At 38.2% G+C, this 15215-nt stretch overlaps 1 protein-coding gene across 4 annotated transcripts in view; it reads left to right on the top strand.

Moving 5' to 3' along the window:
• Positions 1 to 15215, top strand: part of LOC106079467 (uncharacterized) — a 176073-nt gene that overhangs the window by 135184 nt on the left and 25674 nt on the right. For all 4 annotated transcript variants that reach the window (XM_056025484.1, XM_056025482.1, XM_056025481.1 and 1 more), the window contains 3 exons: positions 3005 to 3170; positions 8705 to 8784; positions 11328 to 11426. In XM_056025484.1, coding sequence (XP_055881459.1) covers positions 3005 to 3170; positions 8705 to 8784; positions 11328 to 11426 — 345 coding nt within the window. The remainder of the gene's footprint in view (positions 1 to 3004; positions 3171 to 8704; positions 8785 to 11327; positions 11427 to 15215) is intronic.

A 15215-nucleotide genomic window follows, 5' to 3' on the forward strand; every position in this document is an offset into this window, starting at 1 on the left:
ATAAACTTTGAACTGATCTAGATTTATGCCATCGCTAATAACTTTGAATTGATCTAGATGATCGCCATCGCTATAAACTTTGAACTGATCTAGATGCTCGCCATCGCTAGCTTTTGCGTCTCTAATCATACTGTTAACCTTTTTTTTTTTTCTAGTATGTATATTTGTCGATGTATCGTCAGACCTGTCTTTTGAAATGTACGTCGGCGAATAAGTTTGGCAGTCTTTATGTCTTCCGTCTACCAGGGTGCAGATGGCCTAACTGAGACTGTACGAGTGACAAGAGGTGCATGGCTGTCCAGCAACTTTTTCAAGCAAGAATTGTAATTGCTGAGAACGTCTGTGTTGCTCTGTTGCAACAGCAAAGAGGTCACTCCACTTTGAAGGAGGCAATATCTATGGCTTTAAGTTTACGGGAAGTCACGTTTTTCTTTGGCTTTTTTGCTTTTGATAGGCGCATTTCAAAGTGTACATTGAGTTTGGCTATAAGCTCACTTGCATTTGTAACAATCCAGTCAAGAGTATGGCCTTTGACGTGTGTCGGAACATTTATCAGTTGGTCTAAGTTTCGATCCTTTAGCGCATTTTTAGCGTCATCGAGTATGTCTCATTTTCACTGTCAAAATGCAAGTTCACATCGCCTATGACAAATAGATCTTTTGTTGATATGTGACTGTCAAGGAGGTCTTGAAATTCTTCGATGAAAACTTTTGTTGTCAATTTATTTCTCTTGCTTGGTGGTAGGCGGTACAGGAAAATAAAAGTCAGTGTTCTACTGTGGTGGGAAAGGCGAAACTCGCACATCTCAAAGGTGGTGTACGTTGAGCTTTCAGGTCTTATTGTTACATACTTGGCTAGACTATCTCTGTACAGTATTGCTTGACCCCCCCCCCCCCCCCCGCTGCCTGTTTTTCGAGGGAGACTCTTTAAAATAAAGCCTGGTGGCGTTAGCTCAGTGGTTCTTGGCTCATCACCAACTTCTTTAAACCATGTCTCACTAAGGAAAACGATGTCGTAGCTATCATCAGTGATGGTGTCTGCCAGCTCAAGAGCTTTGTTACTGCATGACCGGGCGTTTAGGTGCATTATTTTAAGCAAACTGGAGAATATAGTCACCAGAGGCGTAGCACATTTTGAAGACACCGGAGGAGTAATATCACGAATTATAGGTTTTTGATGGGGACATCTGACCTCTGTTGTGTGAGGAGCAATAGGGGTGGGGTGGTTAATAAAACAGTTTAGTAGGGAACTGCTGAACTCTGTCGTAGAAGAAATGACAGGGGTAGGGGTGGGGTTAACAACACAGTTAAGAGTCCTGGAAACTGTGTGACTGTTGAGTGGAATTGCGATGGGATTTACCATAGGCGAATAAGACGCCCAGCCCTAGACCCAGCCCTAGACCCAGCCCTAGACCCCAGCCCTAGACCCCAGCCCTAGACCCAGCCCTAGACCCCAGCCCTAGACCCCAGCCCTAGACCCAGCCCTAGACCCCAGCCCTAGACCCAGCCCTAGACCCAGCCCCAGCCCTAGACCCAGCCCTAGACCCAGCCCTAGACCCACGAACTGGCGGCAGTTTACGCCCGATGCCAAGTCGACGAATATTTCGGAAAACCTCGCTATCTAGTATTTGAGTAATACACATGTGCGTCCTATGCGACGTAGTAGATTAACGTCCATGACTCCAGTACGGCGATTTGACACACTAGGACTGATGACACACAGGTTTGCGCTGCGACTGCTATGTAGTGGCCACGGTACACGGTTTTACCATTTTACCAAATGCCTAACTCGTTAGCGCAAAGTGTTACTTTAAAAAAAAAAAGACTTATAAAAAAAGCACTGTGATTCCGAAGAAAAAATATTAAAACCAAGAAGAAAATATCAGGCGAGCTGACAAGATGCCGGACTCACTATTTAAGAAGAGAAAAAGAGATTCATTCTTATGTGCATTGATCGTTTTTTAACTCTGAGCTTCAACTCCTACTGGAAGCAATCATTGTTGTAGCAGGTAAATTTGGAGCAACCCAAAAAATTCTTTAGTTCAACAACCAACAAAGTTTAGTAAATGTCAGTTTCAAAATGTTGGCATATATGATGATTTTTCAAACGGAAATATTATGACTGAGAATCTAAATTCAACAATAGGTATTCTTGAAGAAAAAAAGTTGACATTGCATGATTCATATGCCACTAAGAGCTTAAAAAATAACCCTAAATCATTGAACAAAGCCTTCAACCGTTTCCCACTATCTGCTGATCTATGGCGACATGTGAAAAGGATTTTAAAATTAAAATTCAGAACTTTTTGAGACAAAGGAACAAATGACACTTTCACAATGGGGAATTTAAAAAAAAATATCGTTAAAGACATTAACTTTCATCATTTAAATGATAAGTTTTCAGGTGCGCTATTGAACGTCATTTATTTATTAAACTCTTTAATGATTAGGGACTACATGTGGAAAAAAAATAAATGTTGTGATATGTCTGTTGGAAGATTGTCAACACCAAATTGAATTGAAGATGATAACACTTTAAAACATTATAACGGTCAATTTAGAGTTTTCTAAGTGTGGCCGATTAGTTTGTAATTCTTTTCCCAAAGATATACACCAGCTGTTAAATTTCTAGGAAAATCGTAGTCATTTTTTGAGATCCGTGTCGTTTTTTCCATCCAGTTCCCATGAATTTGAAAAATGAATAGACGAATTTTTAAAAATATGGAAGTCTATTTTATTTTATTAAACATCTGTACGTTACGTTGTATATATAGAATGCGGCCTTTTATGAACATAACGAATTAAGAATTCAAAGGCTTAATAGAAAGCTTTGTGTCAAACTAAAATGTAACATTCCCATTGAACTATCAATGAACTAACGTTCGGTGTGGGTGGTGTATTGCATAGTTGATCCAGCACTGCATTGGATTCTAAAGTACAATAGAACTTGTCTCTCTCTTTGAATGTTCAGTTTTGTTGAATACAAACATTTCATTTCTTTGCAGGATAGTTCCTTGTTATTATTTCATATTAATGATCTACACAAACTTAGGACCTAGTCTAACTGCTGGGTCAGAGTTCAGAAGTGGATTAAAACCTAATACACAATGTTCCGACCATTGGTGGGCTAATGTTTTATTTATTAGCAACTTTTACATGTCTGACAAAATGGTAAGTGTTTTTTTAAATAAGATACAATCGATATATATATATTATTTTCTTCTCAACAAAATATAAACATGTCCGTTTGCTTATGAAATCTCAATCCAATGTTTCGCCCACGTACACAGTTTTGGCAAATGAATTGTAGTAAAACTTTCTCTTGCTTATATAACAGTCTGATAAGGACACAGATTTCGCGCGAAAAGTTATTTCATCAAAAAGGTCAAGTTTTGTTTTAGCGGCAGTGAAGTGATGATTAAAAACAAGACTAGGTTTTGAAGTGTAACGAACGTTAACACAGACTACTCTTGGCAGCTTTATAGAAACGTCTGATTTAGTCGGCGTTAGTTTCTAGAGGAGATATTTAGCTGAGCGACATTCGACGGTTCTTTTCATTACGTATTAAACGCCTTATTCGACTTCGTTCATCAGCGTCGAGTATTTTCTGCCTTGTTATTGGATTTGATTATTTGAGTGTTACATCCGTTTAGACTGATTTCTTCAAGATACAGCGTGGAGCCGCCTCAAGAATCAGCGAAAGTAAAGATGACGAAGCTTTCAAAGGTTTGGTTCTTCTGGCGAAAGCCAAAGGCGAGAAAAGTTATGAGAAAGTGTATGTATTTATTTTGTTTCCCTTCTGGCTCTTCTCAACAAGATCAAGTTCTACATCTGCATTGAAATTAACTAATGGGTGAATGTTATCGTCAAAACTTGAAATTTAAAAGACATTCATCGCCTGGAGGGAGCTGAAAGTTTCCGAGCATTGACAGCAAGGCACAATAACTTTTTAAACACTTGGGAAAAAAAGATGAAAGACTCTAGAAAAGAATCTTGGACATCATTCGTTTTCTCTCAAAGCAGAATTTGGCATTTCCTTGGCATTTCAAACGAGTTGAAGAAGAATTGGAAGGGCAGAATCGAGGCCATGTCTTGGAGTTAGTGAAACTTCTATCCAAGTCTATCAACATTTTCAAAAGTTATAGAAATTCTGGAGATATAGACAAGTACAGATGAAAATTCTTCTACTAGATCTAAAGCAGATTTTTAGTTTAAAAGGCAGAATTTTAAATTTCTCTCCTACTGGGTTTTTGTTCCCCTGTATAAACGGAAATAAACACTAACAAGTATAATAATAATAATAATAATAATAATTTTATTTATAAAGCGCTGTTAACAAACAAAATGTAGGCTCAATGCGCTGTAACAACATTACAAACAAAAACACGAGAGCTAAAATGACAGTTAATCTAAAAAAGTTTTAAACAGATAGGTCTTAATGTTCTTCTTAAAAGTGATGTAGCATGTTGTCTGTCTAAGATCAATGGGGAGTGAGTTCCAAACCTTTAGTCTGTGAACTTAAAAAGCACGCAGACCGTAGCTTTTGAGGGAGAAACGTGGCACTACTAAAAGCGTTGAGTCCATTGAGCGCAGGGCTCTCTGGGGGACATATGGAGTAATCAGTTCGCTAAGGTACAAGGGCATCTCATTGTTATACATACACTGATGACAAAGTGTGGCGACCTTGTAATCGATTCTCGCTTTCACGGGAAGACAATGGAGCGTGCGCAAGAGCGTAGTAGCAGAATCTTGTCTTGTTTTTCTAAGTACTATTAGTGCGGCGTTGTTCTGTATACGTTGCAGCTTGGCTATTTTGTCATCAGGTATACCTGTTAGCACGGCGTTGCAGTAGTCAAGGCGGGAGAGTATGAATGCCACAGCTAGCGTTTTTGTTGACTCTCTTGTTAAATATGGATGGATCTGGCCTAATCTGCGCAGCTGCAGATAAACACCTTTGCAGAGCTGACTTATGTGTGGGTCGAAAGATAGTGTTGAGTCGAAGAAAACTCCAAGATTCCGCACTACATGGACAAAAGGAACATGGCAGTTCGTGATAAAGAGAGAATCTGTGCTTTCAACTTTTGAGACATTGTTTCTAGTGCCAATCTTAATTATTTCTGTCTTGTCTTCGTTCATCTTGAGTTTATTTCCACCCTTGCAACGGTACTACTGATTTTCTCTGCCAGATGCGACACCACTGACTCACTGAGGGTACTGATGAATTGTATAACTGTGAGTCATCGGCAAAGAAATGGTATAAGATGCCGGTTGGCCGTATGACACCGCTGAGTGGATATGTATACATAGTGAACAGTACTGGGCCTAGAACTGATCCTTGGGGTACTCCGTACTTCAAAATTAAGCTTGTTGATTCCGTCCCGCTAACAACGACACTTTGGGTGCGTTCCGTCAGGTAGGATCCAAGCCACTTTAGGACGACTCCTGCTAAACCAAAAGTTGCAGAGAATCTGGCCATCATAATTTCATGGTCTAGCGTATCAAAGGCTGCGGACAAGTCCAGCATGGAAAGAATTGATATGTGGCCTTTGCCGGAATTGTAAAGTAAGTCGTTTAGTACCCTGACCACTGCTGTCTCTGTGCTACGGCACTTCCTATATGCAGTATACCTTCAAACAAAAGTTTTGTAATTTGACACTGCACATATTAAAACTGTAAGCGCAATCAAGTTTATTTTAAGACTAGTCGGGAGGACATTCCTGAATCCAGCATTACCTTTGTTGAAAGCATGTGCTCAGATCTAGAGATTAGTGCAGATCCACAAGAAAAGGTGCCAGGCCAAAAAGATGAAGATTTTATATAACACACAAACAAGTAAAATAAAATAAAAATACTTTTTTTTTTAAAGTCAATTTCTCTATATATACTACTGATCAACATTTGCATGAGCGATTATTTTATATTTAATAACTAAAGAATGACATTTTTAAACTAATTTTTTCCCGGCCCCAATTTCCTCTCCCCAAGAAAAAAATGCTGGGTAAGCGAATTTGTAAATCTACGGAGAATATAAAAAAATTCTTATACTAGAAACCTTATAGATCCAGACTGAAAAGACGATGCGCAAAATGTTCCTGAACGTCATTTTTTTTATTTCACTATCTCTCTCTCTATATATATAATTCTCTTCATGGCTCAACCATCCTGACACCACCAAGAAGTCAGCAAAGATCACTCTTTTATTTCTGCAAGTCGGACTAGAATTACCCCACGTAACTTTTGCGGCGAAAAAAAAAGGGTGGAAAGAACAAGAAGTATTCGACCATCACTAAATAGCAGGGCCGGACTTAACCATTGTGGGGCCCTATGCGAAACGGATTTCACGGTGCCCAGTTTGGGTAGGAATACTGATAATAAGTGAAAATTAAGAGTTTGTATTATAAAATAAGTTCGTCTTTACATTTTATTCATTCTTTACTACGTACAGAATTACTTTACGAGCATGCTTGTATCGAAGTCATACAATGTATCATAAAAATTCTGTTTCCTACATAGATCACGCTCAGTAGCAAGAATTACCAAATGTTTTCATCTATCTTTGAGAATTGTTGACCTCAAGTAATTCTGCATTAGTTTAAGGCGCGAGAAACGTCTTTCGCTAGATTCCACAATTATGGGTATTGTATAATGTCGTTTTTTTTTATCTCGCGTAGGATTGGCATTTTCCATATTGAATGACATCCCAAAATGACAATTTAGTCTATATTTCAGAATATTTTTATGAGTTTACAAAAGATTTTAATAATTTCCGGAGATTTCCAGGACTTTTTCGAATATTTGTAATTTCAAAAGATTTCCAGGAGCACCTGGTAAATCAGAAGGCCGAGGAAAATCTGTTATAAGTTATAAAATGGTTTAATTTAAAAATTTACACCTAGGATTAGCGTGGGGCCTATGACAGTGCGGGGCCCACTGCGATCGCATAGGTTGCAGTGGCCTAAAGTCGGCTCTGCAAAATAGCGGCGTATGCTACGCCGCCTGTCGACTAGTATAACTATAAATGGTTCCGCAAGGTTGTTAACGCCATAAGGGGTAATAGTTCTAAGCCCATCGTTTTCCATAAAATGCTTCCAATATTAGATACAGGTAATACGAAGCTACTAAATGTAATTGTTTCCTTTCACCAAAATATGTGCAGTTCAATGACGTCTGCTCCGAAAGTTTCTGTATTAACGTCGTAGTTAAACAAGTGTTCTAGCCCTAACCCTCTTCTGAATACTCTTCTCAATGCTAATCTACCACGCGTTTGACAAATCCATCGAAGGTATCAATCTTTATTTCATTCTAGATTTGATGGCAAACTTGTAAATATTGCCAAACTCAGGGCCAAAACTAAAATCAGAATCACCTTCTTAAGAGATATGCTCTTCGAGATCGACGCAGTGGTAGTGGCACACTCACAAAAGGAGCTTCACTCACTAATGTCCCGCTTCTCTCAGGCTTGTAAAGAGTATGGCCTAACCATTAGCACAAAGAAAACGAATTTTATGGGACCCCCTGCTACAGCACTACCCTCCATCCTCGTCGACGATAACAAGCTGGATGCTTTCTGTTATCTTGGATCTACAATTCAAGATGACCTGTCTCTAGACGCAAAGGTAAGACCGCATCGACCTTAACTAGATTCCGACTAACAGGTTGGAAAAAACAGAAGCTCACTACAGCGACCAAGAAAGGAGGTCTACAAAGCATGCGTACTGTACGCAGTGAGTCATGGACTGCCTACGCAAAGCAAGTGGGAAAATAATCTCTTTCCACTTGCACTGCCTCCGAAGGATCTTGGAAATCCCATGGCAAGAGAGAGTGTGCAATAATGAGATTCTTGCGCGAAGGGTCTTTCCAGCATCTTTACAGACATCAGGCAACGGATGGAGGACAATCGCATCCTGAAAATCATTCTCTACGGTAAACTTGCGTCTGGCTCAAGAAAAACTGCTCGCCCCCACAACCGTTACGTGGATGTGATAAAACGGGATTTTAAAACAAAGAACATTGATACTGACAATTGGGAAGACATAGCCCTTGACCGCACTAGTTGGAGAGAGACGGTGACCAAGAAAGCTATAGACAGCAAGAAAACATGTCCTCAGCTCTTGAAGAAAAGCTTGTCATATGAAAAATGGCCGTTCCTCTACCACCAAAGCGAAAGCCACCTTAACCTGCAATATATTTGGATGGAATTGTCTCTCCAAAATAAGGTTCCACAGCCACATGAAAAAGTGTTTGAGATGAACTTCGCACAATTATTCATTGACAAAAGAGAATGTGTCAACGGCCGTTTGCATTACTTGTAATTCATTATTTTGTTTAATAGCAACAAAGAAACTAATATTTCAGTATTCACCAATATGGCTAAATTTGTTGCGTTTAGTCCCCTTAAATAATTTTAAACGCTATTTCTTCCTCACGCATTCTCCGATCAAGCTGATACTTTAAACAAATATTTATATTACCTAACAAAACAAGAGTCAATAAATAAAAATACTCAATTAGTCAATTAATTATTGGTATTTTTTTTATATATCGAATAAGGGAAATAACTTGTACATTTATAGTACATATAACTTTAAGCACGGAGTTCTTTCCCTTTAGATAAAAATTTGTTTTTTTTTTAAAGGATTTTTTTTAATTTTGCTTGTTTACATTATGCATTTGAACTAATTCGATTATTATGACTATTCTATCAGTGTATGCCTTGGACTTATTACCTCGTCAATGACTTCCAATTCGCTTTGCTTTCTCCTTTGGTGGTCATTCCAATGTTATGGTAAGCAATTATTAAGTCCTAGAATCGTAGGAATAAGCTGGGAATACCATCTCAAACTCAACCCAATGGGACTTGCAGATTGGAGCTGTGAGCTCTTTTGCAGCTCACAGCTCAGCAGCAATAAAGCTGGCTAGAAGAAAAAGAAGAGACAAACTTTCATATGATCGAATCTTTGTCATATCTTTTCAAATAGTCGTCTTTTTATTTGACAATGATGTTATCATAATATAAACTCTATATATATAGTCACATTTGATCAACCACAATATTATCATTTTAGATTGTCTAAAAATTAAATTAGTTGCTTTGTTCAATACAGACTGCCATCGCTTACACACTGAAAAACAATCTCAAAACTGCCCCCATAACGGTTCATTAGAAAACAATAAGTTGTGTAAAGTCGTTTTAAAAAAGTATTTTTAAATGTAGTCTTGTTGGATAATCTAGTTGAAATGTGTAAATATACATAAATAAATGAATTTTAAAAGATCGTTGTCCGGTCTGAAACAGCTGCATTTCAATTCATCGGTCCAATGGTTTGGGAAAAAAGAAAAATGTTAGATTTATTGAAAGTAAAATAACCCTTAAACCTGTCCCCTTTCTCTACTGCCACTGCAGCCCATATGGTGCCCACTCCAAATGAGGGAGATCCTTATGCCCCACCATGGTTATCCATACCATGTGAATTTTTATATTTTTAAAACAAAAATTGACTTTTGTTATTAACCTTTAATAAACCAGAAAATTAACAAATAAGTGACATACTTATATTGCTCTATAACATTCCTAGGAATGACCGCACACCGAAGGCAACGGACCTGATGGTATTCCAGCTAGATTACTCAAAGAACTAAGCAATGAGCAAGCCCCAGTGTTCAAAATACTATTTCAGGCATCGCTTAACCAGGGCAGAGTACCAAAGGACTAGAAAGAAGCTAATGTCACCCCCCCATTTAAAAAAGGAGAAAAATCTGACCCAGGAAACTACAGACCCGTATCACTTACCAGCATCACATGTAAAATCCTAGAACACATAATATATAGCAACATCATAAACCACTTAGACAAACATAATGTCCTCACACCATACCAACATGGCTTTAGGAAATATAGATCATGTGAAACACAACTAATAGGACTAATTGATGATTTTTCAAAAGGTTTAGATAATAGTGAACAAACAGATGCTATCTTACTAGATTTTTCCAAGGCTTTTGACAAAGTTCACGACCATAGTTTGCTTAAAAAAATAAAATATTTCGGCATTAATGGTCCATTGCATCGGTGGATTAAAGATTTTCTGATAGGGAGAGAACAAACTGTAATAATAAATGGCTCTAAATCAACACCGATAACGTCTGAAGTAAAGTCTGTATTATATAAGATAAGATACATGAAATACAAATAATTACGTTTATTGATTCATCATTCATCCCAATGGCACTACAGCCATGGAAGGGCCCTGTCCTGCTCTAGCACATCTTTCCATTCTGATCTATCTTGGGTTTTACCGTGCCAGGACCCTTAGCTGTTGTAGACCTGCCTCTACGTCATCAAGCCAGCATGCTCGTGGTCTCCCTTTGGGGCGCCTGCCTTTCGGTTTTTGCCAGTGAACAATCTTTGCTCCTCTGCGGTCGAGGTGACCTGCCCAACGTCATCTGTTTCTTTGTATTTCCATCACTATGGAGGAGTCATCACAGAGCTGTTCTATGTGTTGGTTGGTGCGAGTCCTCCATCCAGTTTTCTTATGTATATGTATATTTTTGTGTGTGCATTGAGGTTATAAGTATATTAGTCTTGGTAAATATGTGTAAATATTTATGTATTCTTTTAAAGAGGTTTATTATTAATGAGTTTACATTTTTAGATGTAGTACACTGTACAGGGTGAGGCATAGAGATCTCCCACATGTTGAATGAATCTACCAAAATAACTCCATAATGTAGAAAGAAAATGCTTATGTTTCTGAAAAGTAAATAAAAAACTGTGTTTAAAAAAAGTTTTCTAGTCTAGTACAGATGCATTTGGATGGAGTGCAATGCGTCGCTTGTACATATAGGTTATGTTCATTACATGCTTCAACAAAGCCGCAATGTTCAATGGTCCCATTTATGATGGGCTGTGAAAAAGACAGAAATAGTGTTAGAAAAAGTTACAAATGGTAGAACCTAGCTAACCGAATGGGACATGTTCTGCCTCTATACTGCCGCTACATGTAATGTATAGCATTGAGAAAAGAATTATTATCTCTTTGGCCACTCTGGGAAAGCCCTAGTAACAAAGTAAAAAAAAACAAAAACAATACTAAATTTGGCAAGAAGACTAGAAAATATTTATACGTTCTCGGGTATGGGGCGGAGTAAAAGTAAATGTTTCAGTTTTTTTTATTTAAATCTGACATTCATTCGTTAGGAACAAAATAACCGTTCTGTAACATGTAGAAAGGAGGTAGTTTCTTTTTCCAAAACAAAACAAAAAGATTTTTTTCTGTTTTTCTTGTTTAAAACAGATTTTTCAATCAATGTTTCACCTCTTCATTGCAGTACTCCACTCATTGGTTTCGGTATTGTGGTGTTATTAATGGCCGTTCATATTGTATCAGTTATGGTTCTCAATGTTGGAATTAATGGCAGCGTCATGAGGTGAGAATTTAGGAATTTCTTGAACTACTTGTTAATTGAATAGTTCTTTTAAAAAAATTCAGTGTTTCATCAATATCAAAAGTAATGAGGTATGGACAAAGGATAATTACAAATCAAGCACTATAGAAAGGATAACAATGCGGCAAAGTAACAGTACCTATGAACTAAACATCCACTTGGTTTATCATGGAATAATACAATGATAGTGATCAAATTTTTACCTTCAGAAAGGAGAACATAATACACATTAATACTCTTAACCATTTCTAGAAAACGCACAGTAATCCTAATGATCAGCTGCTATGGCACGATTACGAATTTGGCGCGAAAAGTTATTTGTTTCAAAACAAGGGAAAGTTTTGACTTAGAGACTGTCACGTGACTATGAAAACATGACTAGGATTTAGAAGACAGCTCTAGAGTAAGGTCGGCTTGAGTTTCTGAAGTAGATATTGAAATAATACGGCATTCGACGGTTCCCTTCATTGAATATTACACTTCTTGTTGGACATCGTTTATCAGCGTCCACTACCTTTATATTGTTGACCTTTCACCTGTGTTATTTCGATATTTCAGTGTTACCTCCCTTAAGACTTATAACACAAGACATAGCGCGGAGGCGCCTAAGAAAGCCTTAATCTCTCGCCTCAAATAGCCCAAAGATATTAGAAAGAATTGATAAAAATATCTTTGAACGACCAGCTTCCAATGTTCCAGTGGAAAAAAAAGAATTGGCAAAGAAAGATGGAGGGCGACTTTTATTTTGTCCAGATATACGCGGGTGGAAGAGCGATTTCCAAATAGCCCGATCGTGAAAGTATTTCTGAGTGGTTCAAAACCTAAAGCAAGTAATAGTATATTCAGTTTTTGTATTTTTTCGCCCATGGAAAGTGGGAGAATTAACGAGGGGTGAGTGAATGAATCAGGGCGCGCTTACAGCATAGATTGTTTAGGGACAAGTTTGTATTCCAAACTGTGTGACAATAAAAGTCAGTTTTGCTAACTAAACATAAGAACGTGTTTGTGCTCCAAACGAAAGAGGTTAGTCAATTTTGCTAAAAAAAAATGTGCAGAAAGATTATCATAAACTTTCTCTTAATTACATAGTTAATCAACACCTCCTGTTTTCTGAACACCATGTACACCACATAGCTAACCAACACTTCCTGTTTTCTGTACACCATGTACACCACATAGCTAACCAACACTTCCTGTTTTCTGTACAGCGGGTACACCACATAGCTAACCAACACTTCCTGTTTTCTGTACACCATGTACACCACATAGCTAACCAACACTTCCTGTTTTCTGTACACCAAGTACACCACATAGCTAACCAACACTTCCTGTTTTCTGTAGACCATGTACACCACATAGCTAACCAACACTTCCTGTTTTCTGTAGACCATGTACACCATATAGATAACCAACACTTCCTGTTTTCTGTAGACCATGTACACCATATAGATAACCAACACTTCCTTTATTTTCTGAACACCATGTACACCATATAGCTAACCAACACTTCCTGATTTCTGTACACCATGTACACCATATAGCTAACCAACACCTCCTGTTTTCTGTACACCAGGTACACCACATAGCTAACCAACACTTCCTGTTTTCTGAACACCAAGTACGCCACATAGCTAACCAACACTTCCTGTTTTCTGAACACCAAGTACACCATATAGATAACCAACACTTCCTGTTTTCTGTACACCATGTACACCATATAGATAACCAACACTTCCTGTTTTCTGTACACCAAGTACACCACATAGCTAACCAACACTTCCTGTTTTCTGAACACAAAGTACACCACATAGCTAACGAACACTTCCTGTTTTCTGAACACCAAGTACACCACATAGCTAACCAACACTTCCTGTTTTCTGAACACCAAGTACACCACATAGCTAACCATCACTTCCAGTTTTCTGTACACCATGTACACCATATAGATAACCAACACTTCCTGTTTTCTGTACACCATGTACACCATATAGCTAACCAACACTTCCTGTTTTCTGTACAGCGTGTACACCACATAGATAACCAACACCTCCTGTTTTCTGTACACCATGTACACTACATAGCTAACCAACACGTCCTGTTTTCTGTACACCAGGTACACCACATAGATAACCAACACCTCCTGTTTTCTGTACACCATGTACACCACATAGCTAACCAACACTTCCTGTTTTCTGTACACCATGTACACCATATAGATAACCAACACTTCCTGTTTTCTGTACACCATGTACACCATATAGCTAACCAACACTTCCTGTTTTCTGTACACCATGTACACCACATAGCTAACCAACACTTCCTGTTTTCTGTACACCATGTACACCACATAGCTAACCAACACTTCCTGTTTTCTGAACACCATGTACACCACATAGCTAACCAACACTTCCTGTTTTCTGAACACCATGTACACCACATAGCTAACCAACACTTCCTGTTTTCTGTACACCATGTACACCATATAGATAACCAACACTTCCTGTTTTCTGTACACCATGTACACCATATAGCTAACCAACACTTCCTGTTTTCTGTACACCATGTACACCACATAGCTAACCAACACTTCCTGTTTTCTGTACACCATGTACACCACATAGCTAACCAACACTTCCTGTTTTCTGAACACCATGTACACCACATAGCTAACCAACACTTCCTGTTTTCTGAACACCAAGTACACCACATAGCTAACCAACACTTCCTGTTTTCTGAACACAAAGTACACCACATAGCTAACCAACACTTCCTGTTTTCTGAACACCAAGTACACCACATAGCTAACCAACACTTCCTGTTTTCTGAACACCAAGTACACCACATAGCTAACCATCACTTCCAGTTTTCTGTACACCATGTACACAATATAGATAACCAACTCCTCCTGTTTTCTGTACACCATGTACACCACATAGCTAACCAAAACTTCCTGTTTTCTGTAGACCATGTACACCATATAGATAACCAACACGTCCTGTTTTCTGTACACCATGTACACCACATAGCTAACCAAAACTTCCTGTTTTCTGTACACCATGTACACCACATAGCTAACCAACACGTCCTGTTTTCTGTACACCATGTACACCACATAGCTAACCAACACTTCCTGTTTTCTGTAGACCATGTACACCACATCTTTTTTAATCAACACCTATATTCGGGTCGGCCTTAGGCCACTGCAACCTATGCGACCGCAGTGGGCCTCGCACTTTCATAGGACCCGCACTTACATAGGACCCGCGCTAATTCTAGGTGTATAAATTATTAAATTAAACCATTTTATAATTTATAACAGATTTTCCGCGGACTCCTGTTGATTTACCAAGATGTCATGGAAATATCCGGAAATTAAAAATATACGAAAAAAGTCATGGAAATATCCGGAAATTATTAAAATCTTTTGAAAACTTATACAAATTTTAATTTTGGGGTGTTATTCAATATGGAAAACGCCAATCCTATGCGCGATTAAAAAAAACGGCATTATGCAATATCCTTAATTGTGGAATCTAGTAAAAGAAGCTTCTCGCGCCTCAAACAAATGATGAATTACTTGAGGTTAACATTTGGTATTTCTTGCTATTTAGCGTGATCTATGTAGGAAACAGAATTCTTATGATATACACTCAAGGCTCGTGTAGTAATTCTGTGCGTATTAAAGAATGAGTAAAATGCAAAGACTAATATATTTTCTAATACAAACTCTTACTGCTCACTTATTATCCGTATCCCTACCCAAACTGGGCT

This window comes from Biomphalaria glabrata, chromosome 4, assembly GCF_947242115.1.
Source record: "Biomphalaria glabrata chromosome 4, xgBioGlab47.1, whole genome shotgun sequence".
Classification (NCBI taxonomy): domain Eukaryota; kingdom Metazoa; phylum Mollusca; class Gastropoda; family Planorbidae; genus Biomphalaria; species Biomphalaria glabrata.